At 49.2% G+C, this 24,103-nt stretch overlaps 3 protein-coding genes across 4 annotated transcripts in view; 2 read left to right on the top strand and 1 right to left on the bottom strand.

The window, feature by feature from the left end:
• Positions 1-2,021: 2,021 nt before the first annotated feature.
• On the bottom strand, positions 2,022-4,816 carry mrm3a (mitochondrial rRNA methyltransferase 3a; the record flags this gene model as incomplete). The annotated part of the gene is made up of 4 exons (XM_084466471.1): positions 2,022-2,873; positions 3,076-3,237; positions 3,671-3,915; positions 4,443-4,816. The coding sequence occupies 4 exons, from the start codon at positions 4,814-4,816 to the stop codon at positions 2,269-2,271; spliced, it is 1,386 nt and encodes a 461-aa protein (XP_084322597.1). The 3' UTR covers positions 2,022-2,268.
• A 429-nt stretch (positions 4,817-5,245) lies between these two features.
• Positions 5,246-7,845, top strand: glod4 (glyoxalase domain containing 4). Its single transcript, XM_084466306.1, has 9 exons — positions 5,246-5,375; positions 5,523-5,572; positions 5,695-5,815; positions 5,918-6,062; positions 6,678-6,814; positions 6,956-7,042; positions 7,145-7,258; positions 7,338-7,424; positions 7,516-7,845. The coding sequence occupies exons 1-9, from the start codon at positions 5,286-5,288 to the stop codon at positions 7,579-7,581; spliced, it is 897 nt and encodes a 298-aa protein (XP_084322432.1). The 5' UTR covers positions 5,246-5,285; the 3' UTR covers positions 7,582-7,845.
• A 342-nt stretch (positions 7,846-8,187) lies between these two features.
• LOC311342629 (bridge-like lipid transfer protein family member 2) overlaps positions 8,188-24,103 on the top strand; it is a 30,519-nt gene continuing 14,603 nt past the window's right edge. The window contains exons 1-21 of one of the 2 annotated variants that reach the window (XM_084467490.1): positions 8,188-8,320; positions 8,884-9,030; positions 9,455-9,581; positions 9,713-9,762; positions 9,874-10,015; positions 10,864-10,982; positions 11,324-11,384; positions 11,471-11,654; positions 12,330-12,453; positions 12,648-12,772; positions 13,395-13,462; positions 13,570-13,706; positions 14,116-14,234; positions 14,705-14,913; positions 15,328-15,718; positions 17,043-17,248; positions 17,789-18,845; positions 19,233-19,424; positions 20,272-20,474; positions 21,067-21,185; positions 23,862-24,085. In XM_084467490.1, coding sequence (XP_084323616.1) covers positions 8,957-9,030; positions 9,455-9,581; positions 9,713-9,762; positions 9,874-10,015; positions 10,864-10,982; positions 11,324-11,384; positions 11,471-11,654; positions 12,330-12,453; positions 12,648-12,772; positions 13,395-13,462; positions 13,570-13,706; positions 14,116-14,234; positions 14,705-14,913; positions 15,328-15,718; positions 17,043-17,248; positions 17,789-18,845; positions 19,233-19,424; positions 20,272-20,474; positions 21,067-21,185; positions 23,862-24,085 — 3,931 coding nt within the window. In that variant the 5' untranslated portion in view covers positions 8,188-8,320; positions 8,884-8,956. Of the gene's footprint in view, positions 8,321-8,883; positions 9,031-9,454; positions 9,582-9,712; positions 9,763-9,873; positions 10,016-10,863; positions 10,983-11,323; positions 11,385-11,470; positions 11,655-12,329; positions 12,454-12,647; positions 12,773-13,394; positions 13,463-13,569; positions 13,707-14,079; positions 14,235-14,704; positions 14,914-15,327; positions 15,719-17,042; positions 17,249-17,788; positions 18,846-19,232; positions 19,425-20,271; positions 20,475-21,066; positions 21,186-23,861; positions 24,086-24,103 lie in introns of both variants that reach the window. The other variant, XM_084467489.1, reaches the window with a different exon arrangement.

The following is a 24,103-nucleotide window of genomic DNA, read 5'->3' as shown; positions in this document are numbered from 1 at the left end:
CAGTATGTCCAGTGAAACTGATGGCTGCATTACATGGTGAATGGACTGCATTAATACAGCGCTTTTCTAACCAGTGGCCACTCAAAGCGCTTCAAGCGCTTGCCCAACATTCACCCATTCATGCACACATACACACCCCGACGAAGGAGTCAGTGACGCACGGCGACAGCCAGCTGGTCAGGAGCAGTGAGGGTGAGGTGCCTCGCTCAGGGACACCTCCCCACTCCGCTAGGAGGAGCCGGGGATCGAACCAGCAGCCTTCCCAACCCGCTGTACCTCCTGGGCCACATGCCACCACACAGTGATGACGTTACACACCGCTAACCCTCTCCCCCCCCCTCACAGGACGACATGACGGACTCCTTGCGGGACTACACCAACCTGCCCGAGGCGGCGCCCCTGCTCACCATCCTGGACATGTCCGCCCGCGCCAAGTACGTGCGCGACGTGGAGGAGATCACGCAGGACGTCGTCGACCAGTTCGTCAGCGACTTCCTGGACGAGAAGCTGAAGCCAGAGCCCATCTGAGGACCGGACCCCCGCGTCTAAAGACTCTAAGCCCCCCTCCCCACCCGCCCCCATCTTCAGACACCCCCCCCACCCCCCTCCAGCCCCCTGTCGCTATGCTCCTCCCTCCACATCTCCCCCCTCCAGCCCCCTGTCACTATGCCCCTCTCTCCACAGCTCCCCCCCCCTCCAGCCCCCTGTCACTATGCCCCTCCCTCCACATCTCCCCCCTCCAGCCCCCTGTCACTATGCCCCTCCCTCCACATCTCCCCCCTCCAGCCCCCTGTCGCTATGCCCCTCCCTCCACATCTCCCCCCTCCAGCCCCCTGTCACTATGCCCCTCCCTCCACATCTCCCCCCTCCAGCCCCCTGTCACTATGCCCCTCCCTCCACATCTCCCCCCTCCAGCCCCCTGTTGCTATGCCCCCCCCCCCCACTCCACTCTGTCAGACTGTTAGAGACTTGTCGACTGACATCTTACATCTTTTGGTTGTTGTTTTTTTACTCATCCCTCTTCCATGGAGTCCGCTCCCCTCCTGTGGTGCCTTGCGTTGACTGAAGCCCCCACAGTAAGATACATAGAAATACATCTGTGTTTATATGTATTAGCTGCTGGGTCTGCAGTCAAGCATTCATTTGTTTTTGTTCCCCCCCTCTCCAGAAGACACCAGCCAGTGAGCCGATGGACCTACATATGTACTTAGCGGCGAGAGCCTTGTTACATTTGTTTTTGTGATACGAGCCGTGGAAAGAATAGCTGGCAGATGAAATGTTCACAGTACACGTGTGCTAATGAGCCAGTTGGATGTAGCTGTTTGCTTTCTAAAGCAATCTCTGTCGTTGTGTTTGACTGCACATGTCGTAAAGGACTCGATATTTTCTAGGAATAGGCTTAACTTAATCCTGTCTTATTCTTATGGTGGTTCTCATCTCACAACTCACAGGGATTTTCAGTGAAGGTCCCTCCGGTTCAAAAGGCACGACACGCTTTGAGAAGATTGTATAATTGTGTAACTTCTTGCCATTGCCAGGTTGTATTTCAACTCACGACTTCACAATCATTAAATTCACTGTCAAGCTGAAATGATTCGCATTGTCAACTAAAGAAATATTTGAGGTATTAAAGCTTTCCAAGACCATCAAGCACAAATAATATATGTAAATGACATGTTTTTTCCAATTGTAACCGTAAAGTATTTCTCACATGTTTTACACATCATGCTGCAATTGGCCAGGCGTGGTTTAGGGCATCTCCTTGTGGTGAAATAAATAACTGCAGGTATAAAACTACATTAAGCAGTTGTGGAGCTGTGATACGCCGATATCACTAACTACTGACGTCTATGAAAGGCCCTAGTCTATTGACATCCATCACTGAATGGACTTGGGTCATTAATGATAATTAAGTTTCATAGACACAAACATGCTTCTGTGCCAAAAGCAGAAAATCAATGCGTTCTTCTGTAATGACTTGTTAATGGCTCAGAGGGTGGACGCATACCAACACATTAGCATGGGGTAATATATTGTTTTATTTACAGAGTAGGCTAACATCTTACATAAATCACAAACCATCTCAGTTCAAGGCGACCTCCGAGCCTCTCGAGAGCATGAGGCTGAAGACATCCTGATTAATGCAGTCAATCTCCCTACAAAACAACACAAGCTTTCAGCCCGCGAGGCACCAACACAAACCAACTGTAACCGGGCAAAACACCACCAATCATTACAAAAAAACTCCTCATTCAAACACAAACACACTCATGCAAGCCGCCTCTCCGCCTTCCCTTTCCTTCCGGAAGTCTCCAACAAGTCCAACATCTGCCTCCTGCCCTCGAACAGCAGGATGCTGGCCGCCATGGCCGAGTTCAGGCTGTCCACGCCGGCCACCATGGGGATCCGCAGCCGGCGGCCCCCCGTCTCCTCTGCCAGCTCCACTGACTCCAGGCTGAGGCCGTGGGTCTCTCCGCCCACCACCAGCGCGGCCGGCCCGCGGCCCCACCCCTCGTGGTAGAGCAGGGCGTCGGCGCGAGGCAGCGAGAGCGCCGCGGCGACCTCGTCGTCAGAGTCCGAGTCGTACTCGTCGTGGTCGCGGGCCCCCCGTCTGTGCCGCGTGCTCACCCAGCCGTAGTCCCCCGCCTTCAGGGCTCTGGTAGGGTGACCTTTGACCTCTGTGTGGCGACGACGCTGCGTAGCCTCTTCTTCTACGCTCCCGGGGCCGCAGTAGTTGTCGGCCACGTGGACAGGCGCGTTCTCCGGGAGGCGGCCTCTGATGTCCTTCCAGTCCAGGCTGCAGTGGACGGGGAGGCGGAAGTGGGCGCCCATCGCTGCACGCAACACCTTCGGCTCCCAGGGGTCCACACAGCCTGTCGGAGAGTACAGAGTCAGGTCGTCTTTATTTGAGAACAGTTCTTTATCGGAGAATACAGAGTCCTTTATCTGAGAATACAGAGTCCGATCACTTCATCTGAGAATACAGAGTCCCATCTTTATCGGAGAATAGAGTCTGTCTTCTCAGTGGGTCATTTGGAGTAGTTTCAAAGTCAACGTGCCACGAGTGACCCTTACCCTTGGTGAGCAGGACGTCCTGGCAGCCGGCGGCGGCGGCCGAGCGCAGGATGGTGCCCATGTTGCCGGGGTCCCGGATGTTGTCACAGATCAGGGACAGCGGCACGGTGTGGCGGGCCTTGGGGAAGCTCATCTTCTCGGGGTCGGGGCGGGAGAATATGGCTGGAGAAGGGAGAAGACGACCGGTCAGCTAGGATCCACACGGTTCCTCGTGGCAGACATGCAGCCGCCTACCATTTGCAGGAACCGCATGAGGGCCAGAAGGCAGCGCAGTGGCTTGGGTGTAACCCCTAGCTGCTCTCTAGAGCCTGCCCTGTGTCTGAATTCACTTAAGTGGCTGTAGATAAAAGTGTGTACCAATGAGTGAATCAAATCAGCAGACTAGGGTACCAGACTATAGCCACAGGGCTGATCCTGCCTAGAGCTGTATGGAAAAAGCCATACAGTTCACCTGACGTTAACACATTACTGTCGTTTAGGGGCTAGGATAACCTATACTTAAATAACACTACTCCTGCCCAGAATATAGCAATTATTTGTATAATAATGACAGACACATAAGCTTATTGGACATTATTTCTTTTTGAAAACATACCCATCACCCCCTGTGGAGCCACAAGTTCGGACCAGATCTTGATTTCCTCAAACTTGACTTTAACCAGAGTGGCCCTCTTCAGCTTGTCCAGGGGCAGCTCACACAGCTTCTCCACCCGGCTGAAGAACACCATCTGGGGGTGGGCTCCAGCCTCCAGGGCGTCGCATATCAGACGCTTCCCCTCCAGAAGGATCTTACCCTGGTGCTCCCGGAACGTCCGGGAACGGGCGATACTCACCACCCTCCTGCGGGGGGGTGAAATCGTTTTTGTTTAAACACTCGATGCGCATCTTGTTATGGGTGAGAAATAAACACACTATTGGTAAATGGACTGCATTTATACTGCGCTTTCCACTCAAAGCGCTTTACAATATTGCCTCACATTCACCCATTCATGCACACACGGACAGCAACCAGTTCGTCAGGAGCAGTCTTGTGTGTGTGAGGAGCCGCGGATCGAACTACCCGCTCTACCTCCTGAGCCATACGTCGCGGCATTAAAGTAAAGGGGAGGAGACAACCCTCATTCCGACATCCACTGACTGTAGTTTGGTTGTCATGCGGATGCGTGTGACCCAAACACATGAGACAACCGGGATAACATTGTCATGTGACAGAAATACATTTGTCCTGCACATTAAATATAAAAACGAGCAACCGAACGACAGACATTCGATTGGTTATTAAATGATGTTACTAGTTTTACCAAAGTCAAATACAATACAATTCAATCCAATGCATAACCTCAAATGCTTCTCAAGAACTAACTCACGCCAGTCTTTTATCTCCGGGGAAGGCTGTTTCGAAACGAAGTCCTCCGATTCGGTCTTTGGAAACGGGGATGTTTGACTGCTCCGATGCAGGCACAGACGCATGGCTCGGGATCATGATCGCTGCTGGAGGAGTGAAGGTCCTCTTCATCCCAGGAGCTTTTGGAGGAGCTGGCTTTGGTTCCTTCCGACCCTGAGACCCCTGAGGAAGAGCCACAGCTTCCCTGTTGCTGTCGGGAAACAACACCTTGACGGGCGTCCTCCTCAGCCCACGCACATATCGCCTTGATTCCACTGTGTAGTCGCAGCATTTCCTCAGCAACGCATTACGCTCCGTGGAGAGGAGAATGATCACGCTTCTTATGTAGGCCGCCATGTCTGGCCTTTCTTCTTCTCCTCCAACAACACTGTCCTAGTAAACCCGCCCGGTGCCGCCCTCTAGCGGATGGTGTGGTAGTGCATGCACATTATATAATAATAATAATAATAATAATTATTATTATTATTATTATTATTATTAATATAGTTAAAGTAGCCCCGCCTGGTGCCGCCCTCTAGGGGGTGTTGTGGTAGTACATCCACATAATTATATTATTATAATAACACAGTGTTGTGCATTAAAATCATATTTAACACAAACATTATTTACATTTTAATATTATAATGCGTCATAAACAATAGTCACCAGCTTCATTCTTTATACAGCTTAAAGTATTATGCAATTTAAAGTATTATCCAGCATAAAGTCGATGTCAGAAACATCGATGTCATCGAGGAGATCCAGTCGATCAGCGTCGATGCTGTCTTCTCGTTCTGCCTGGACAGGATCTGCGGCTGCTGCTGTGATGGCTATGAGACGAACACTACATTTTGTTTTTAAAGTTGGTGACAGGGCCAAAACAGCCACGTTTTACCGAGATGTTCTGGGCATGAAGGTATCTCGTGGCTCTACTATTGGGTTATCCACATCAGCGCTGACTTCTATGTTGTTAACGTGCATAGCATTGTTTCATTCAATGTTAATTATGGAAATATGCCGTTGGCGGATTTTTTTTTTTACTAATGTATTCCTTTCGTTTCAGATTTTGAGGCATGAAGAGTTTGAAGAAGGCTGCAAAGCAAGTTGCAACGGGTACAGTGATCTGCGCAACGTCCAACCTGCTCTTGAACTTTGGCTAAGTGTATTGGACTGGAGAACATTTCAACACCGTTGCAATCTCTTGCACCGTTGTAATCTCTTGGTGCTATCCGCAGGCCTTATGATGGGAAATGGAGCAAGACAATGGTCGGCTTTGGTGCAGAAGATGAGCATTTCGTGGCTGAACTGACATACAATTACGGCGTCGGAGAGTATACCCTCGGCAATGACTTCCAGGTCCGCAACAAGGGCTTTTTAATGAGTTATAACTATACACCATAGTGACATAATAGTTAATTATATGTTAATCATTATTTTTTTGTTTTCTTATTACATCAGGGATTGACTCTGCAATCGAGCCAAGCTGTGAGGAACGCAAAGCGTCTTGGATGGCCCCTCACGGAGGTGGAAGAGGCCGTTTACCGCACGGAGGCGCCCGGAGGATACCCCTTCTACCTGGTGGACCGAGAGCAGCCCTCCAGGGGTGAGTCTGGCCCGGATTTCTGTCTCCGTCAACATCTATGGATCGTCACTGGTTGGTTGATAGGGTTAGATTTGAAGACAACTTGGAACTGAACACTCCCTTAACTTTCAACATCAACATTATTTCACAAGAATGTTTCACCATTCCCTACTCAATACATGTTGTCTTTTAATTTGATTTATAACATCAACTCCTGTCCAGGGACAGCAGTTGTAAATTAGCCTTGTGGCTAAAATCTGGCCCATTTATATATTGTGTATTGTCCCTGTCAAATAAACGTGAAATAAAATAAATAAAATACCATGAGCATATCTTACCAGGAAATCATTGCTGAAACTATTGACCTTCTTTCTCGTACTCTGCATGGCTGCTATTCTGGAAATGGATCACAATTTTGCACCAATAGTTAAATAATTAATTATTGAAACATTATGAAACTATTATAATGTATAATGAACTAACTATTCATAGTTGTAATCAAATAATTGAGAGAACCCTGGTAAAGCTGACTACAATAAAAGGATATTATCCATGCAGGAGTTTGCGACTCCCGTTCTGATACCATGTATTGATAGGATGCTGTAAATGTGTAATGACGCCTTCACCTTGTCCCAGATCCAGTGCAAAAGGTTTGCCTGGGCGTGTCAGACCTCCCTACATCCACCCACTACTGGACCAACCTACTGGGGATGAAGGTGTTGGGGAAGAATGAGGAAAAGAGAACCGTACTGATGGGATATGAAGACAAGCAGGTGAGTCAAAATGAATATGTGGCATCTGAGAAGTAAATTAATATAGCTGTAACTAACCCTTGGATTAAATTGAATTACACTGTGTGTGTGTGTGTGTGTGTGTGTGTGTGTGTGTGTGTGTGTGTGTGTGTGTGTGTGTAGTGTAAGCTTGAGCTTCACGACATGGGTGGGAGTATAGACCATGGAACAAGTTTTGGAAGAATAGCCTTTTCATGCCCAAGAGACCAGGTATAACAACCAGTTATTGAACCATTCACCATCACTCATTCTTCATTTCTGTTCACCTTTTGACTCGAATAAAAATGGCTCTAAGTTGTTTTACCTTTTCAGTTACCTGACCTGGAAGCCTTGATGAAGAAGGAGAATCAGAAGATCCTCACTCCATTAGTCAGCCTGGATACCCCAGGGAAGGCTACAGTAGAAGTGGTCATTTTGGCAGACCCGGTAAGTGGATTACAGAGCATCTGATCGAGCCAATCATTAAGTATTTTACCATAACATCATATGCTTTCACTTCTTTCAGGATGCCCACGAGATTTGCTTTGTAGGGGACGAGGCATTCAGGGAACTTTCCAAGGTTGATCCCAATGGAAACGCACTGATTGATAAGGTTTGTGTTGATCGTTTAATATATGAAGCTGATTTGAAGCATTGGTCACAAGGTCCATTTTCAATGCATTCTTTACTCCATTTGTTTCCAGGCCATGGCTGAGGACAAGAGTGAGGAGTGGTTTGCCAAACACAACAGACAGAAAGCTATCGTATGAGAAACAAATGGCTGGATGGAAATCTCTACTCGACTTTGTCAACAGTTTCTAAAAAACAACAACACTATTTTAGTGTGAATATTCTGTTGACTGGATTACATGAGAATTGTTGTTAAAATGCAGGTTGAACTTGGTAGAAAGGTATGCTAGAATATGCTAACAACACAACAGTGACTCAACACTACAGATACTAAAAGGAAGTGAGACAAGGACAACTGAGTTCATATTTTATAATATACAACCGTCTAAAAGTAATTGGGTGAATATATATGACCAGAAAATTCACATTCGTAATCCTCCATACGTCTACAATATTTAACATGACGAATAAACTGTCAATGTAATAAATTATTTCCTCTCTTTCATTCTTTCTTTCTTATTTATTTGTAGCCATTGAGTGCAATATAGTGACTTGGAGTGCCCACACTGTTACACTGTCTTGCCACAGAGGGCGCTGTTGGCCCCGCCGAGCGGCTCGGATGGGATGCTAGCAGCCAGTGTTGCCAGATTGGGCCGTGTTTCCCGCCCAATCAGGAAATCTGGCCCAATCTGGCAACACTGCTAGCAGCAGCAGCAGCAGCTAACCGGGGATGCACAGAGAACCAGTGGGAAGCGGAGCTAGCGGCTCAGTTTCCTGTGTTTACCCGAACAGGAGCACCGTCTTACGGGCTGTGCTGTGTAGCATTAGGGGAGATGCAAAAAAGCAACTGAACATGTTATAATAAACATAAAACAGAGGGTAAGTGCTGCAGTCGATAGTTAAAATGTACGGTTTTAAAAAATGTATTTTTGTTCAGTTTAGGATTAGAACTGCTAGCTGCATATAACTAGTTATTGCGCTAAGCTAACTTTGCTAGTTATATTCCGACAGTCCTCCAGCCCCAGCTCATAATTATTGGTGACCGTTGTTGTCATTCATTTCTCCGGGCTAGCTACGTGGCTGTTACCGCCTGCAGTGTAGGACTGGAGGGGCAGAGCCCGTACTGGTTGCTCTCAACTCAAAACCACCAAGAATAGATCTAGCCTAATGTTTAATTCATTACAATATCACAGATTGGCCAGGCGTTTTAACCCATCTGGGATATAGCGGCTGTTTCATCTCTTAGTGAGTATTACGCAAACTCATGGCAGCTTTCGGTCTGCACGTTTAGTAAACGCAGCCACCCGTCTACTGTCACTGTCAGACATGGCACTTTATGACAGCCACTATCGCACTCCTGTTTCTTTTTACCCAAAGCAGGCACCATTTGCATGACTGTGGCTGTTCTGTTTAATATGGGCTAATGTTTCCCACCTTGACAGCCGCTGACACCGAGGACAACGGCACCCCGCCATATGACCGGGACGGCGGGGTGAACCAGCTAGTTGGAGCAAGATGTCTTTGTTGCTGATATGTTCCCTGGGAGCTTTGATTGTCGGCATCACCTTTCTCCTTTCCCTAATCTTCCGGTAGGATGGGCTCTTATTGTGTTTGTTGTTGAGTCAGGTCATACAGCCTTTATTTGTATTGACTTGAACTCAGCACCCCCTTTTAAGTCCGACATCTTTCACTCACCACACCTGAAATTTAAAATTACATACCTAGTACACAATTCTCCTTCAGGATATTGTGCGTGTTTGTAGTCTGAAAGCTGGAACAGGACACCCAAGTGCAGAACCACAAGTGACAGCTTGCCCGCAAATGAATGCACACACATTATTAGAGAATGCATAACTTAATACACAGTGCATACAGTTTATAGGCTTTATCAGATACAGCCAGCATGTTTTTGTGTACCTAATTAGATAATTAAATAAATAACGACATAATACATTAATACACAATACAATGCTTGTGTGTGAAGACTAAGACCACTTTGTGTTTTTCCCACAGGTGGCTTATATGCACCCTGGCAGTGCGATTCTTCCAGAACTCACTAAACGCTGAGCTGAGGATCAAGTCTGTCGGCCTGTTCTCGGTCCGAGGAATAAGTATCCAGTTTCAACCCCAGCACACTCTGGTAGGTCACTGCCTGAGCTGTGTTCACCTGGCTTTCCTGAGGCGGGGGGGGGGGGTTACGACTGCACCCGAGAGACACACACTGTATACTCTACCAGTTATGAATGTTGTTGTGTCCTGTTTCTACCACAGGAAATTGATAGAATATGGATCTCGAGCAAGCTGTTGAATCCGGAATTGCCGTAAGTAGTGCTTAAGTGTTTCTCTGTGAGGCGAGGGTGTGTGCAGCCCTCAGACATGCTGCAGGTTAAGATCTGCAGTTCTCCATTAAGTTGTGTTCTACATGCTTCCAGGAGGTACCTGGCCCTCTGTGTGGGGGAGACGCGGGTCAGGTTCGACCTTGAGGTTCCTCTGAGGGCCTTGGCGAAGAGGAGCGATGGGAGGAACCCGGGGAAGATGCAGATCAACCCCACAATGCTGCGCCTGCTCTCACAGGTATGCTTCCTTTTCTCCTCCCCTCAACGGAGGAATCGGGGTTCTGGGGCAGCATGTGGCTCAGGAGGTAGAGAGGGTTGGCTGGTAACCGGAAGGTCGCTGGTTCGATCCCCGGCTCTGAGTGTTGAGGTGTCCCTGAACAAGACACCTCACCCTGACTGCTCCCGACGAGCTGGCTGTCTCCCTGCATGGTCGACCTCGCTGTTGGTGTGCGACTGTATGAATGAATGGTTGTGAGTCACTTTGGATAAAAGCGTCAGCAAAATTCTCTAAATGTAAATGTCCTGGTTTGTCGTTGTTTGTTGAGCGCGTGGTACGTCTCTATAAGGGGGGAAGGGTGTTGGTTTCTAATGCTGCATAAGCACTTCACAAGGGCAAGGGGGGATTGAGCCACTTACTTGCTTTCTGCCAAGTGAATTAAGCTGGCTGTTAATGATTTCTCAGACTGTTTAAACATAAAATGCAATCAGACTGTTGTTGTGTCAACAGCTGCGTGACGTGGCTTTGTCTGGCTGGCTGTATTGAGTTACCCATATTGGTGGGTCTGGAAAATCCGCCTCCTGAGATCTTAATCTGTGCTTTGTAGGGAGGTTTTGTGTTGTGTTTTTAAAGGTCAACTTTCCGAGATTGGGTCACTACATTTTTTAAGCTGAATGTATGGACTGATAAGCACAAGGTCGCTCACGATGATGGACTGTGTCAGACTCTCTTTTTGGTTAACACGTGTTGACTAAACTCTCTCTCTCTCTCTCTCTCTCTCTCTCTCTCTCTCTCTCTCTCTCTCTCTCTCTCTCTCTCTCTCTCTCTCTCTCTCTCTCTCTCTCTCTCTCTCTCTCTCTCTCTCTCAGCTGCTGTCCTTCCACATGGCGTCCATCAGTGTGATGGTGCTAAACCTCTCCCTGTCAGAGTCTCTGTGGCACATGACAGTGACCGGTCTCAGCTTGCTGCTCGACCATCAGAGTAAACGGTAACCATGCAATCCACACGCTTATTGATCCCATCGATCGGCTGCTGCTTGCCACTCCGTCTATTGGAGTAACAATCTCTTATGTCTGAGGGTAAGGCTCGCCTCCTGGGTAGAGGGTTGTTTGACTCTCCGCTGAAAGGTTCTGGGTTCAAACCCAAATGTTTGCAGTCTACCTAAAGGCATCCCTGAGTGAAATGCTTACAGAACCCCACTGACCGAAGCTCACTGACCTAAATCTTAAAAGTTACCACTCTTAGATGAAAGTGTTTGCTAATTCACTCTTCAGTTTTAATTTCTTGATTAATAAATGCCAACCCATTCAGTTTTACTTTGTATTTCAGGCTGGCATGGGACTTCACTGCTGGGCAGTTGAGCAGCAAGGTGCTCAAGAACAGCCAGAAGGTAGGCCCAGACGCAAGGCATGCGGAATGACACTCAACATAAACCGTCCTCAACTGTCCCACTGAACGACCTCTCCTCTGTGGCAGGACATCTGTCTGGCGGAGGTGTCCCTGAGCCTGGGCCTGTCCGGGGACGTCAGCCTACCGGACATGAGGACGGGCTCGCTGTCCCTGAGCGTGAGGAACCTGCTGGCGGAGCTCCATGAGGGCCTGTTCCTCAGCCAGCTCCTGCTGCCTCCAGCCCCCACCGCGGGCTCCCACACGCAGGCTGGTGAGGCTGGGGTTTGGGATTTGATGACCAATACTACAACACCATAGCATCCATAGCAAGTTTAGGCACCCATGCTAAAGTTGACTAAAAAGAGGAATGAAAAATCATCTTTTGGAAATTGATCTTAATGCCTTAATTAAACAAATGAGGAAAAATCCAACCTTTAAGGACACCAATTTGCTTTGTGAATGAATAATGTATCGTAAATAAATAAATGTTCTCCATTAAAATACAGGGTGCATAAGTATAGACACCCCTATGTTAAATTCCCATAGAGGCAGGCAGATTTTTATTTTTAAAAGCCAGTTATTTCATGGATCCAGGATACTATGCATCCTGATGAAGTCACCTAGGCCTTTGGAATTAAAATAGCCCCACATCAGCAGCCTAATGCCTAATGATTTCTCAATGCAAATCAAACCAGCTAATAGGCTAACTGAAATAAAACCATGGCAATCTCTCGGTATGGTGAAGGGTATGTGATGATGTGGGGCTATTTTAATTCCAAAGGCCTAGGTGACTTCATCAGGATTCATAGTATCCTGGATCCATGAAATAACTTTTAAAAATAAAAATCTGCCTGGCTACACAGCTACACAGCTGTGTATTTGTAGAGGCTTCATTGCCATGTTTGTACGGTTAAGTGAACGCAATCAATTATTTATAACGTTTCAGCCGGCGAGAACGAGCAGTTCATCCAAACGGAGGCGGTGGAGCGTTTCCATCAGCTCGTTCCTCAGAGCGTCAACGTGGAGTTTGAGAACACCAACGTCACTCTGTCCATGCACAGCCAGAAGAGGTGAAGTCATCCAGCACAACACGCCTTTGTTCTGAGAGTGATATAAACTTATTACTTACTTATTATTCTGCTCAGCGACTTTCACATCCACACAGTGTGATTTGCTTTTGCGTCAACCGTTTTATTATTTATTATGAGTGAGTTTTAATGTTTTCTTTCACACTTTGACGTGGCTCGGCGTCCGTCTCACGCAGACACCTGAACTGGACCCTGAAGTCTCTGAAGCTGGGCTACGGGCGGGACGAGGACCAGCCCGCCCTGGAGCGCTTCACCCCCCCACTCCGCCTCCCCCACAGCAGCCTGGGGGTCCTTCTGGAAGGTGAGCAGGCAGACGGGACAGCTCAGGCTAACTGCCAGCACTGAGGAGGACGTCTGAATACCTAGGAATCCAAAAGCAGCATGTTTTTATTTATTACTCTGATGACTCTTAAAGGGGTGACATCCTGCTTTTTCGACTTTTCCCTTTGCCGCAGTTATATGACGTATGTTTACATGTTTTACGTCTGCTAAACAAGAAAAATCCAAGTCCGAGCCATGGGGAGTATTTGCGCCCACCACTGTGAAACAGCTTGTTTGCGTTACGTCCGTGACACTGTGACGTCAGACTGTGCAGTGGGCGGGGCTGAAGTGCAGAAGTCCCGCCTCCTGGCTACCCGCATGTTCACAACTCCTCGGGGGGGTTTGAATTTGCCGACACGCTCGCAAAGCGTTTGACCAATCACAGCAGACTGGGCTACTGGGGAGGGGGGGCCTTAAAGCGACTTTGAAAGGTTTTTTGAAAGATGCTGAAATTGGTTTTGTAGAAATTAACAGTGTGAGAATAATACTATAACATACAGACATGTAACCCTGTTGTAGTAGTCGCCCTAAATGCAGTTATTAACCATAAAGAAGCATTGTATGGGTTCTTTAACCTTTTTCTTTTCATTCACGTTCCCCAGACGGCCTTCTTCTCTCTCAAAGCCGCCAGCGGATCCTCTGCCTGAGCTCCCTGAAGACGGACGTGAAGGTAGGAGGGACCCGTGCTTCCGGACGTTCCCGGGTCCTTCAGGAGGGGCCGTGTGGGACTCATCTTGTTGTTGTTGTTGTTGATGTTTTTTCCGCGGGTCTCCTCAGGTCACGTCAATAAACATCTCCGGCTCCGTCACGGTCAGCACCTGCATCGTCCACTACCGTCACCAGGAGTTCTCTCATTGGCTGGATCTATTTCCATGGAAACAGCTGTTTCACCGGAAAGCAGCGCACAGGAAAAGGCAAGTGTGGTCGACCGTCTCGTTGCCACGTCGCCATTTGCCTGGCGGCTGAGATCAGTTCAATATTCGTATCAAGTCAAGAAACGTTATTATGTATGTTATGTAAAACACATGGCTGTCTTTAGCCACTTAGATGTACCTTTCAATCTTTAACCCTTCTTTTCTTTCTTCCTCCTTGTGTGTGTGTCTTTGTGTCTGTGTGTGTGTGTGTGTGTGTGTGTGTGTGTACATTTCCCTTCCTCCCTGACTTCCTCCTTGTGTGTGTGTCTATGTGTGTATCTATATGTGTGTGTGTCTGCTTGTGTCTGTGTGTGTGTGCATTCATTTCCCTTCCTCCCTGCCATCATCAATGGTGTTGTGTTGTGTTGAGTAGACCATTAGAGTATCTGCATGCCTTTCTGCCCCGCAGACGCTTCCCCCGCCTCGACGCCCCGCTGACGCTCACCTCCTCCGTCTCCAACGTCAACGTCTCCGTCCAGCTGGGAGACACCACCCCCTTCGCTCTGGGCTTCATCTCCACCAGCGCAGGTACTGGGCGCACACACACACACACACACACACACACACACACACACACACACACACACACACACACACACACACACACACACACACACACACACACACACACACACACACACACACACACACACACACACACACACACACACACACAGTGTTCGATGAATTCACACACTCTTTACAAACAAACCAAACCCAGGGAGATTAGATAAGCTCTACTTGTCTTCCGCACGCCGTGCCACACCATGTCAAACATTATCCACTTGTTCCTTCCTGTCTGCCTAGCCGGCGTCAAACTGCACACCTCAGACCACAAAGTTATCTGTGTGTTAGTGTGTGTGTGGGCTCGCACAGGGGAGCGGGGCACGCTGTGTATGGTTTACTGAGACAAAAGTGAAGTGCGTGTGTGTGCGTGTTCGGCGTGTGTGTGTCTGTGTGCCTGTCTAAGCAGCACTGTCTCCTCTCCACGTCCATAGAGCTGCAGCGCTCCGTGGACCAGGAGGGTCCTGGTCCCACCGTGGACCAGGAGGGTCCTGGCTCCCCATGCGTCCAGCAGCGGGCCTCTCTGTCCCTGGACCACTTCTGGTGGAGGGTGGGCCAGGGCTCCCACATCCAGCAGGCCCCCCACCCCCCGGGGAAGCATGTCTGGGGGGAGGCCCTCATCCTGGACTGCCTCACCCTGCAGGTACGGACTCACAGGACCCCCAAAGACTTCTCTGGGATGAAGCGGAGTTAAGATGCATGTGCTCCAATGCTCCAATGTTTCTTTATAAAGATGTCGTAGTCATTCTTTTTTGTTTGTTTTGTTTTTGTTAAATTGTATTAAATAACTTTTTTTTTTGGTTTGTTTCAACCCACAAATGATGATCTCCAATAACTTTGGAAAAGTACATTTGGAAAAGACGCTGTTTATCTCATGCATTTACATTTTTTACATTTCCTGTGAAAAAGCTGTGTGTGTGTGTGTGTGTGTGTGTGTGTGTGTGTGTGTGTGTGTGTGTGTGTGTGTGTGTGTGTGTGTGTGTGTGTGTGTGTGTGTGTGTGTGTGTGTTAGTATTCATAATTCATAACTGACTCTCTCATTCCTCCATCCCTACAGGGGAGCTACCTCAGCCCCCTCTCGGAGCCCCCCAGCAGCAGCCAGCCCCCGCCCAGCCTCCAGCCCCCCAGCCTCAACATGGCCTCCAAACTGACCGGGCTGCAGGTGGAGCTCTCTGAGACCGGCACCCTCTGTCTGTCTCGCCTGCTCTCCCTCTTCAGCCTCCCGGCCCCCGGCGGTGCTGAGGGGGCCCGCTCTGCCTCCGCCTCTTCTGCTACAGACGATGCTGGTTCACTCCCCTCCTCCTCCTCCCCCTTCTCCTCGTCATCCTCACCCTCTTCCTCCCCCTCCCCCTCCCCCTCCTCCCCCTCCTGCCCTCCCCCTCCCCTCATGTTCAATATGGAGTGTGGTCTGGAGGACGTCAATATCTTCACACTCTCTAACCTGGCAGGTAAATCCATTGGAATGGTCAATATTAATGAGTGCAGTGTCCACTAATGAGTGCAGGGAGCCACTAGTGGGTGCTGAAGTAGTCAGCAACATGGTTCCAACATGGTTGGAATACAGTAGTTTGTGGAAATATATCTCTTCAATGAGATATAACTTGTCTCGTTAATCATGTGTATCAAAATGGATTACATTCAAATCTGATTGCATTAGATTGAATTAGGTTTGATTGCGACTGAACCTGCAGGGAGATGGTGCGGCAATAGCAGCCCACCAGCAAGTTTAAACGGTCTAATTAAACCCTGAATAATCTATAACAGGATTACCACGGCCCATTACTAATTAATACTGACGTCAGTAGAGGAGTTACTGAGCAGCAGGCCTCTGGCGGGGAGGGTTCCAACATGTACAACAGCGCTGTCGGTAGGGGTGTCAATCTCTGGTTTCATCACGATACGATATTAAATCGATTAATTGGACAACAATACAATATTTGCAGATATCAAAATTCTGCTGCGATAAGATTTCGATTTGATTCGATTCAGGGGCATGCGATCGATATGAGACAATATCTCATGCCCATTTAACCCAACCTCTTACATTCACATCAATTCACAAAAAACAACTTAATTATAATTTCATAATTTAATTTCTTTGCTCTTCTGAATATTTAAAACAAAAACAATCCATTTTTAATACAAATAATAAAGTGCCACATTGCATTTGAGTGCGAAAGGTTTTTTTATGGCTTAACTTAAAGAGCCTGTAATGATCATTTTGAATACAGACCATTCCCAACCTGTCTGTGTGGCTAGTGTTCTTCTAAAAACAAAACATCCCTCTGAATCATCTTGGCTGTTAGGATAAGCCGTCCGTGTTGCCAGATTGGGCAAATCTTCCCGCCCAATTGGGCGACTTTTAATTATGTTGGGCAGATTTCCCGTTTTTCCAGCCTAATCTGGCAACACAAACCAAAACTAGACATCCTCGTGCGCACACATGCGCTCGCTGTCGCTGCTTGCCTCGTTTGACTGGTGAACGGATACGTGAGCGGCTTGGCGCACTTGTGCAGAAATAGTTTCACAAACACCCGCGCAAGGAGATAATAAATCAAAATAAAAGCGTATAATACAGCGATATGCATCGATGTTTGGGCGTTGCATCGATGCAGTTGGATCGTTTGCCAATCAATCGATGTATCGATCTACATCGATGGACCGTTACATCCCTAGTCAGTGGTTGAAAACACACCGGGCCTGTTCACTCCCTCTGCAGCGCAGAGTGTTGAACCTTCACTGATGACCTCCCCCCCCCCCCCCCACCTCCAGGGGCGGTGTCCCTGCGTCTGGACCGCGTCGCGGTGCGGGGCGACGCGGGGAGCTCCAGCGTGTCTCTGGCCGGCGTCAGCCTGGCCCTGGACAAGGTGCTGGTGGACAACATGGAGCCCTGCTGCCCCGCTGCCGAGACCCAGCGGCCGGTCCTCAGCCTGAGCGCCCTGTCCTTCAGCCACTGCAGCGACACCCACACCCTCGAGGTAGGCCCCGGCCCCCCCCATCTACAGCTCTATAGCTCAGGTTGTGTTTTCAGGTCTCATTTCGGGAGATTTGCTCGTCCAGAAATGCAGTTAATAGTGTTAGGGTGAGCTCCATTAAAAGAAGAAAATCTGGACCTCACTCATTTGTAACCCCTGAATTAGGCCTGGGCAATAAAACCATAAATTATTGTGATAGACTTTTGATCAATATCAATATAAAACATGTTCAATATATATCGATAAGAGACTGGACCACTGAATCTAGCAGGGTTTGTTACACGAACACGGTTCCATACTTATTGACAATATTTGAGTGTTTTTCAGTGTTGTATCGACATATTTATTTATCAATGAAGAACAGTGGAAGGTCTTAAGTGTTAAACAGAAGTGTTTAAATCCAGCATAGTAATTCCTAGTCTTATTAGTTCATTAAAATTATCAAAAGATATCGATCAATATGATGAAGTTATATTGTGATATGTCTTTCAGCCATATCGCCCAGGCCTCCCCTGAATGCACCATGGTCTCTGTGTCCTCCAGGTTCAGTGTGACCAGGAGCTGGTTCTGGATTGGACGCCGTCAGACCACATGTTCCTGTATCAGCACATGACGGAGGCCCACGCCTGCTGGCTCCTGCTCACAGCGGAGCAGGAAGACCACGGCTCTGTCCCTCCCGCGGGCGGGGAGACCGCTCCCCCTCCCGCCCGGCAGAGGGCGCTGTGCGTGAGCGTGGAGCTGGGGCCGACCCGCCTGACGGCCCACGTCAGCGAGGAGAACTACATCCGCCTGCACACGGAGGCCCTCTCCCTCTCCCGGCGCGCCGGCTCCCTGGCGCTCAGGTCCCCCCAGCTGCTGATGAACTTCGACGGCAACGACATCTTCTCCTTCCAGGACCTGGACGTGCGCGCCGTCCAAGAGCCGGCGGAGACGCGCTCCCACCGGGAGTCCTTCCCCTTCCTGGCCACGCCGCACAACCGGGCGTGGCTCTTCACCTGCCCCAGCCTGGCCGTGGAGTTCCCGTACCAGTACAACTTCTCCAACACGTTCGACATGGCCGTGAGCGTCCAGAAGTGGCTGAAGAGCCTCCACCGGCCGGCCGGCCCGCCGGCCGCCCCGCAGCCCCTGCCCCCCGACCTGCTGTTCCGCGTGGGGCAGTTCTCCTTCGTGTTCCTGGACGACGTGTTCGAGATCAAGCTGAGGGACAACTACGAGCTGATGAAGGACGAGAATAAGGAGAGCGCCAAGCGGCTGCAGCTGCTGGACAAGAAGGTGGCGGAGCTGCGCAAGCAGCACGGCGAGCTACTGCCCGCCCGCAAGATCGAGGACCTGTACAGCTCGCTGGAGCGCAAGCACATCGAGATCTACATCCAGCGCTCGCGCCGGCTCTACGCCAACACGCCCATGAGGAAGTCCCTGCTCACCTGGACGGTGTCGGACCTGGAGCTGGTGGCGCTGGCCGACCACTCGCTGCACGGGCCGGAGCGCGTCCGGGACCAGCTGAGGGACATCGACGGGGTCAGCCCCTTCCCGCGGGACGGGCTGTCTCTGGTGGTGCAGTGGTGCCGCGCCGTGAGGTTCAGGCTCAGCGCCTACCTGGGTGAGTCGACGTGTTTGGTCCGCCGCTGGGAGACGCGGGGTGGAGATAACGAACCGAGAGGGTCGCCGGCGTCATGTCTCGTTTTATGTTTGTCTGGTGTGAATGCAGGTCAGTGCTAATGCTAATGCTAACAGCGTGTCCTGCTGCAGTACATCTGTTCCGTTGTCGTTGTTTGTTTTGGTAAGAAATGGATGGACTCATCTATTGGAGCTGCTTTTATTGTATTGCATTATATCCTGTGTGTTCCACTGATGCTGTGCTGTAACACATCTCCCCTCCGGGGGATTCATAAAGTCGTATCTACCGATCTACTCCTCCACTGTCCGGTGAAGAGGACGACGTGATGTCAAAGTAAACCGGTTCTGCACGCCGTTCTCTGTGTTCCAGTGCGGATCCGGGACTACCCCCGCTACCTGTTTGAGATCCGGGATTGGGAGCTGTCGGGGCGTCTGGTGGGCACGGAGCAGGACGGGCAGCCCCGGGCCCACCGCAAGCACACCCTCCCTCTGGGGGCCCCCTGGGGGGACGTGACGGTGCACAGGAACATGCCCCCGCTCAAGTTCTACTACGACTTCAAATGTGAGTCGCGGGATTCGAACCTGCAGCGCCGGTTACCCAGACGAGTCACGATTCATTCATTCATCTACAGCACTTTCATCCATACGGAGGCACCGTCAGTTCAGGTGCATGTCATGATGGAGCAGGTGGAGGTTAGGCATACTGGTGAATGGACTGCCTTTATACAGCCCTTCTCTAACCAGTCAAAGCGCTTTACACTATCGCCTGACATTCAGCCGTTCATGCACACATTCACCCACCGACGGCGGAGTCAGCCATGCAGGGCGACAGCCATCTCGTCCAGAGCAGTCAGGGTGAGGCGTCTCGCTCTGGGACACCTCGACACTCAGCTGGGAGGAGTCTGGGATTGAACTAGCAACCTTCAGGTTACCAGCCAACCCGCTCTACCGCCTGAGCTCACATGCAGCCCAGGATGCCTATAGGGAGTCTATGGACGGAACCCAGTGCCTTTGGGCAGGGAGTCGAACCCTCTCCTGACCCCTGTTATACCTATTATCATCTTGGCTCCTCATGGGCTGCACCAGGAAGGTTTTCAGGTTCCTCTCCTCCTCCTCCTCCTCCTCACTCCTACCCGCTGCCTCAGGCCTACGGACACAACCATACTCAGAACCCCCAGGTCCAAGCTCCGGACCTAGGGTGACTTCTCAGTGGCCGCTCCCTCTGGAACGCCCTCCCCAGCCACATCCGACAGGCCAACACACTCCCTTCATTTCAACAGGCCCTCAAAACACACCTTTTCAAGATCGCCTCCACCACATAACCTCCTTCCCTTCTCTCCCCTTTCTCCTTTTTTAATATATATATTTTTTCTCTAGAAACTGCTCATTGGAAACCTTTTCCTCCGCAGCCACCATCTCTCTGTACACCATCGTGTGGGGGCCGTGCTGGGACCCGGCCTGGACTCTGATTGGCCAGGTGGCGGACCTGCTGACCAAGGCCTCCGTGGACCCCTCCCCTCAGCTGGCCTGGTGGGACAAGAGCCGCCTGCTGCTGCACGGGCGCTTTGTGATGGACATCGACCACGCCAACCTGCACCAGTTGGCCACCGAGGTGCTGGTCTGACTGACGTCCTCTAGCTCAGCGGCCCCCAACCTTGGGGTCGGGACCCGGTCCCGGGTCGCGAAGAAAGAATAGATGACTTTTAATTTGTTACATTTTTGATTTTTTAATTTTCGTTGTATTGCTGCTTTGAAAAGTAACCCCTCCTTCAAATAGACAATAGGTAGACAATAAAAAAATCAAAGTGGTTGAAATGTAAACAAGGTGAAAGGAGAATCTGGAAAAAAGCGCATCCAGAAACACCAAAATTTCGTCAGTTTCAGGAAGAATATATTTTAATGGGATTCACCTCTCGCACCACATGCTATGACGCTCCCATGGCGTTGGGCTTCTTTTCTCCCAAAAATGTTTTGTGCCGGTGGTGGGGGTAATACCTAAGAGGGGATGGCCTAGTAGAAAAAGTTTGAGAACCACTGCTCTAGCTGATTACTGTTTCATTAGTGGTCTTGTCCACCTCAAACCTGCAGCCTACGGTCAACACAGCGTTGCTGTCATAATCACAGCGACATAATCACATGTTTAGGAATTGTCCTGACTTTCTCCCACATTTCTGGCGGTAAACTTGATTGTTGGGCGTTTACAGGACCCGTACAACACGACAGAGAACCTGCACTGGGAGTGGAACAAGGTGAACTACGACTGGAACCCGGGCCAGTTCGTCTTCAAAGGGGACATGGACGTCAACGTCAGAACAGCCTCAAAGTAAGTAGAGGAAGCAGGCCCTGCTGTCCGAGAAGAACCCGAGTCTTGTCAGAAGAAAGAGAAACAACCATATATCTCTGTCAGTACAGTAAGGATGTTCATAGAACCAAGTGGCCAGTGCTAACAATCACTAGGTTAACCCGTTCCCCGCATACAACAAGGATAGCTAGGATAAGACTCTACACAATGCTAAGTAGGCCTACGGTTTTTAAGTGCCAGGTGGTACAACATACAATCAGTGCGTACATTAAGTGCCAGGACATACAACATACAATCAGTGTGTACATTAAGTGCCAGGACATACAACATACAATAAGTGTGTACATTAAGTGCCAGGACGTACAACATACAATAAGTGTGTACTAGGGATGTAAACGGTTAATCGACTATCGGTTAATTGTCGAAAATAATTTAATCGATTAAATTAAATTAATTGTAGGTTAACGCGGGATAACCACGTTAACCTACGGGATAGGTTAACGCGGTTATCCCGCGTTACGAGACACCCGCGGGTTTCTCGCGGGCGGCGAGAGACCCGGCACATAAACATGAGGCGATCAAAACGGAGTGGAGTATGGGAGCATTTCAAACTTAATGATGACAAAGACGCTCAATGTAAACTCTGCGGTACTACGTTTAAGTTCAGCAGCTCTACGAGTTCGCTAAGATACCACCTTCAAAACCTGCATGCAGCCGTGTTGCAGGGAGGAAGTCCATCGCCTTCACAACCGACTATCGCCGCGGTGATGGGAAGGCGAGTATGCGACGACAGGAAATCTGAGGGCATTAGGCCTACTCAGACGATTTTCGGCATCATGATCGAAAAAGATATGATGCCAATTAGCACCACTGACGGCGAGGGATTTCGGGAGTTAATACACTTCATGGAGCCAGGTTATAATATCCCTTCTCGAGCGACCGTAACTACCCGCCTGGAAGCACGCTACAAAAACTAAAATCTGAACATGTATTCTCAGCAGCTGGCCTCACTGTAAACAGGCTGCGCACACGACTTACTCCAGACCATGTTAATATGCTTATTTTCCTGAACAAAAATACAGGGGTCTAGGTCAGGAGTCTATTGAAAACACATTGAGACAGGAATGTTTTTGTTTCAGGAGAGGTAGCCTATATCTTAATTTAATTGTTTAATAGAGGCCCTCTAATTTTACTGTCACCTTCCTCAGGGATTTAAGTTGTGTTCAGTACTACATGTTATGTTAAGTTTCCAGGGCTAGTGATCTTACTGTTACCTTTCTCAGAACAAGGGGGATTCTTAAGTGCTGCTGCTAATGTTTCAAGTTTTTTTTATACTTTACCAGATAATTATATGTAGGCTTAATGTTGTGTAGGCTAAGCCCATATTGTATAGATTTAAAATGTTATGTTGCTTAATGTTTCACATGCAACAGGTGAGCCAGTGCACAATTATTTTTTTATGTATTTAAATTTTCTGTGCAGAATTTTGGTTAAATGCCATTATCTGTACCGTATTCCAAGGTACAATAAAACATTAATTGAGGAATATAACGTGCATTTTTTATTCAGTATATAAGCAACATTTTGCTTTACGTTAAAGACACCATGAGAAATGTATGTTCTCAGGAAAAAAGCCGCTTATCAGTTAATCGTTAATCGATCGATAAGGTCAATCAACTAACGATTAATGAATTAATCGATAATTTGCATCCCTAGTGTGTACATTAAGTGCCAGGACGTACAACATACAATAAATGTGTACATTAAGTGCCAGGATGTACAACATACAATAAGTGTACATTAAGTGCCAGGTGGTACAACATACAATCAGTGTGTACATTAATGCCGCTTTTCCACCGCCAGTACCAGCTCGACTCGACTCGACTCGCCACGCCTTTTTTGCGTTTCCATTGGCAAAAAAAGTACCCGGTACCTAGTACCGGGTACTTTTTTTTAGTACTACCTCCGTCGAGGTTCCAAGCGAGCGGAGTAGGTACTTTTGTGTGACGTAAACAGGCTGCTGGTAACTGATTGGCCAGCGGCTGTCAATGGGAATAATCACTCAAAGTTAAGTTGTGTCCGGCGTGGTTGGAGTCCACGAACCCGCTCCCGAGGGGGACACTGATCAGCGTTTCGCCGTGTGTGTCGCTCCTTTCCCGGGGCTAGAGTTAGGCTGCGCGTCGTTATGTGTGTCCGGCGTGGTTGTGTGTGTCCGGCGTGGCTGGAGTCCACGGACCGGCTCCGGAGGATCAGCGTTTCGCTGTTTCGTTTCAGTGTCGTTTCTTTCCTAGGGCTCGAGTTTCGCCTCTATCAACGTTACCGTATGACAACAATAGACGCGCAGTCATTGCGCTTTTTATTTTATTTTATTTCCCATCATAACCTTTCCCGGGAATCAGGAAATAGTCTTGATCAGATTCAGATTTCCCGGGAATCGCGTCTCCCGTGATTAAAACCTAATGACGACCCGCCCATGGTGGAGAGGTTCTTTTCTACGACCCGCCCACATTGAAGAGGTACTTTTTTAGATGGAAACGCAACCAAACCGAGTTGAGTCGAGGCGAGTCGAGTCGAGTCGAGTTGGTACTGGCGGTGGAAAAGCGGCATAAGTGCCAGGACGTACAACATACAATAAGTGAGTACATTAAGTGCCAGCCACTTGGCAGTGAGCCAGGTTATAATCTCCTCTCGCTCCAGGTACGACGACATCTGCTTCCTCCACCTGCCCAACCTGTGCATGACCCTCGACCTCCAGTGGCTTTGCCATGGCAACCCCCACGACCACTACGCCGTGACGCTCTGCTGCGCGGACAACGTGGCGGACGTGACCTCGGGGCAGCCTCACGACTCGTACCGCGCCTTCCGCTCAGAGAACCTCAACCTGTCCATCACCATGGACCTCAACCAGCACTGTGGCACCGGTAGGCTGGCAGCTCACC

This window comes from Micromesistius poutassou (genome assembly GCF_964030765.1).
Source record: "Micromesistius poutassou genome assembly, chromosome: 4".
NCBI lineage: Eukaryota > Metazoa > Chordata > Actinopteri > Gadiformes > Gadidae > Micromesistius > Micromesistius poutassou.
Note: the sequence above shows the minus strand (reverse complement) of the source record. Positions and strands in the feature narration are given on the sequence as shown.

Excerpts from the sequence above, each read along its gene's own strand:
- glod4 (XM_084466306.1), top strand. The coding sequence starts at position 5,286 with ATGGCTATGAGACGAACACTACATTTTGTTTTTAAAGTTGGTGACAGG. Across the intron at positions 5,573-5,694 it reads TGCAAAGCAAGTTGCAACGG|GCCTTATGATGGGAAATGGA; the intron begins GTACAGTGATCT and ends TGCTATCCGCAG. Across the intron at positions 6,815-6,955 it reads TGGGATATGAAGACAAGCAG|TGTAAGCTTGAGCTTCACGA; the intron begins GTGAGTCAAAAT and ends GTGTGTGTGTAG.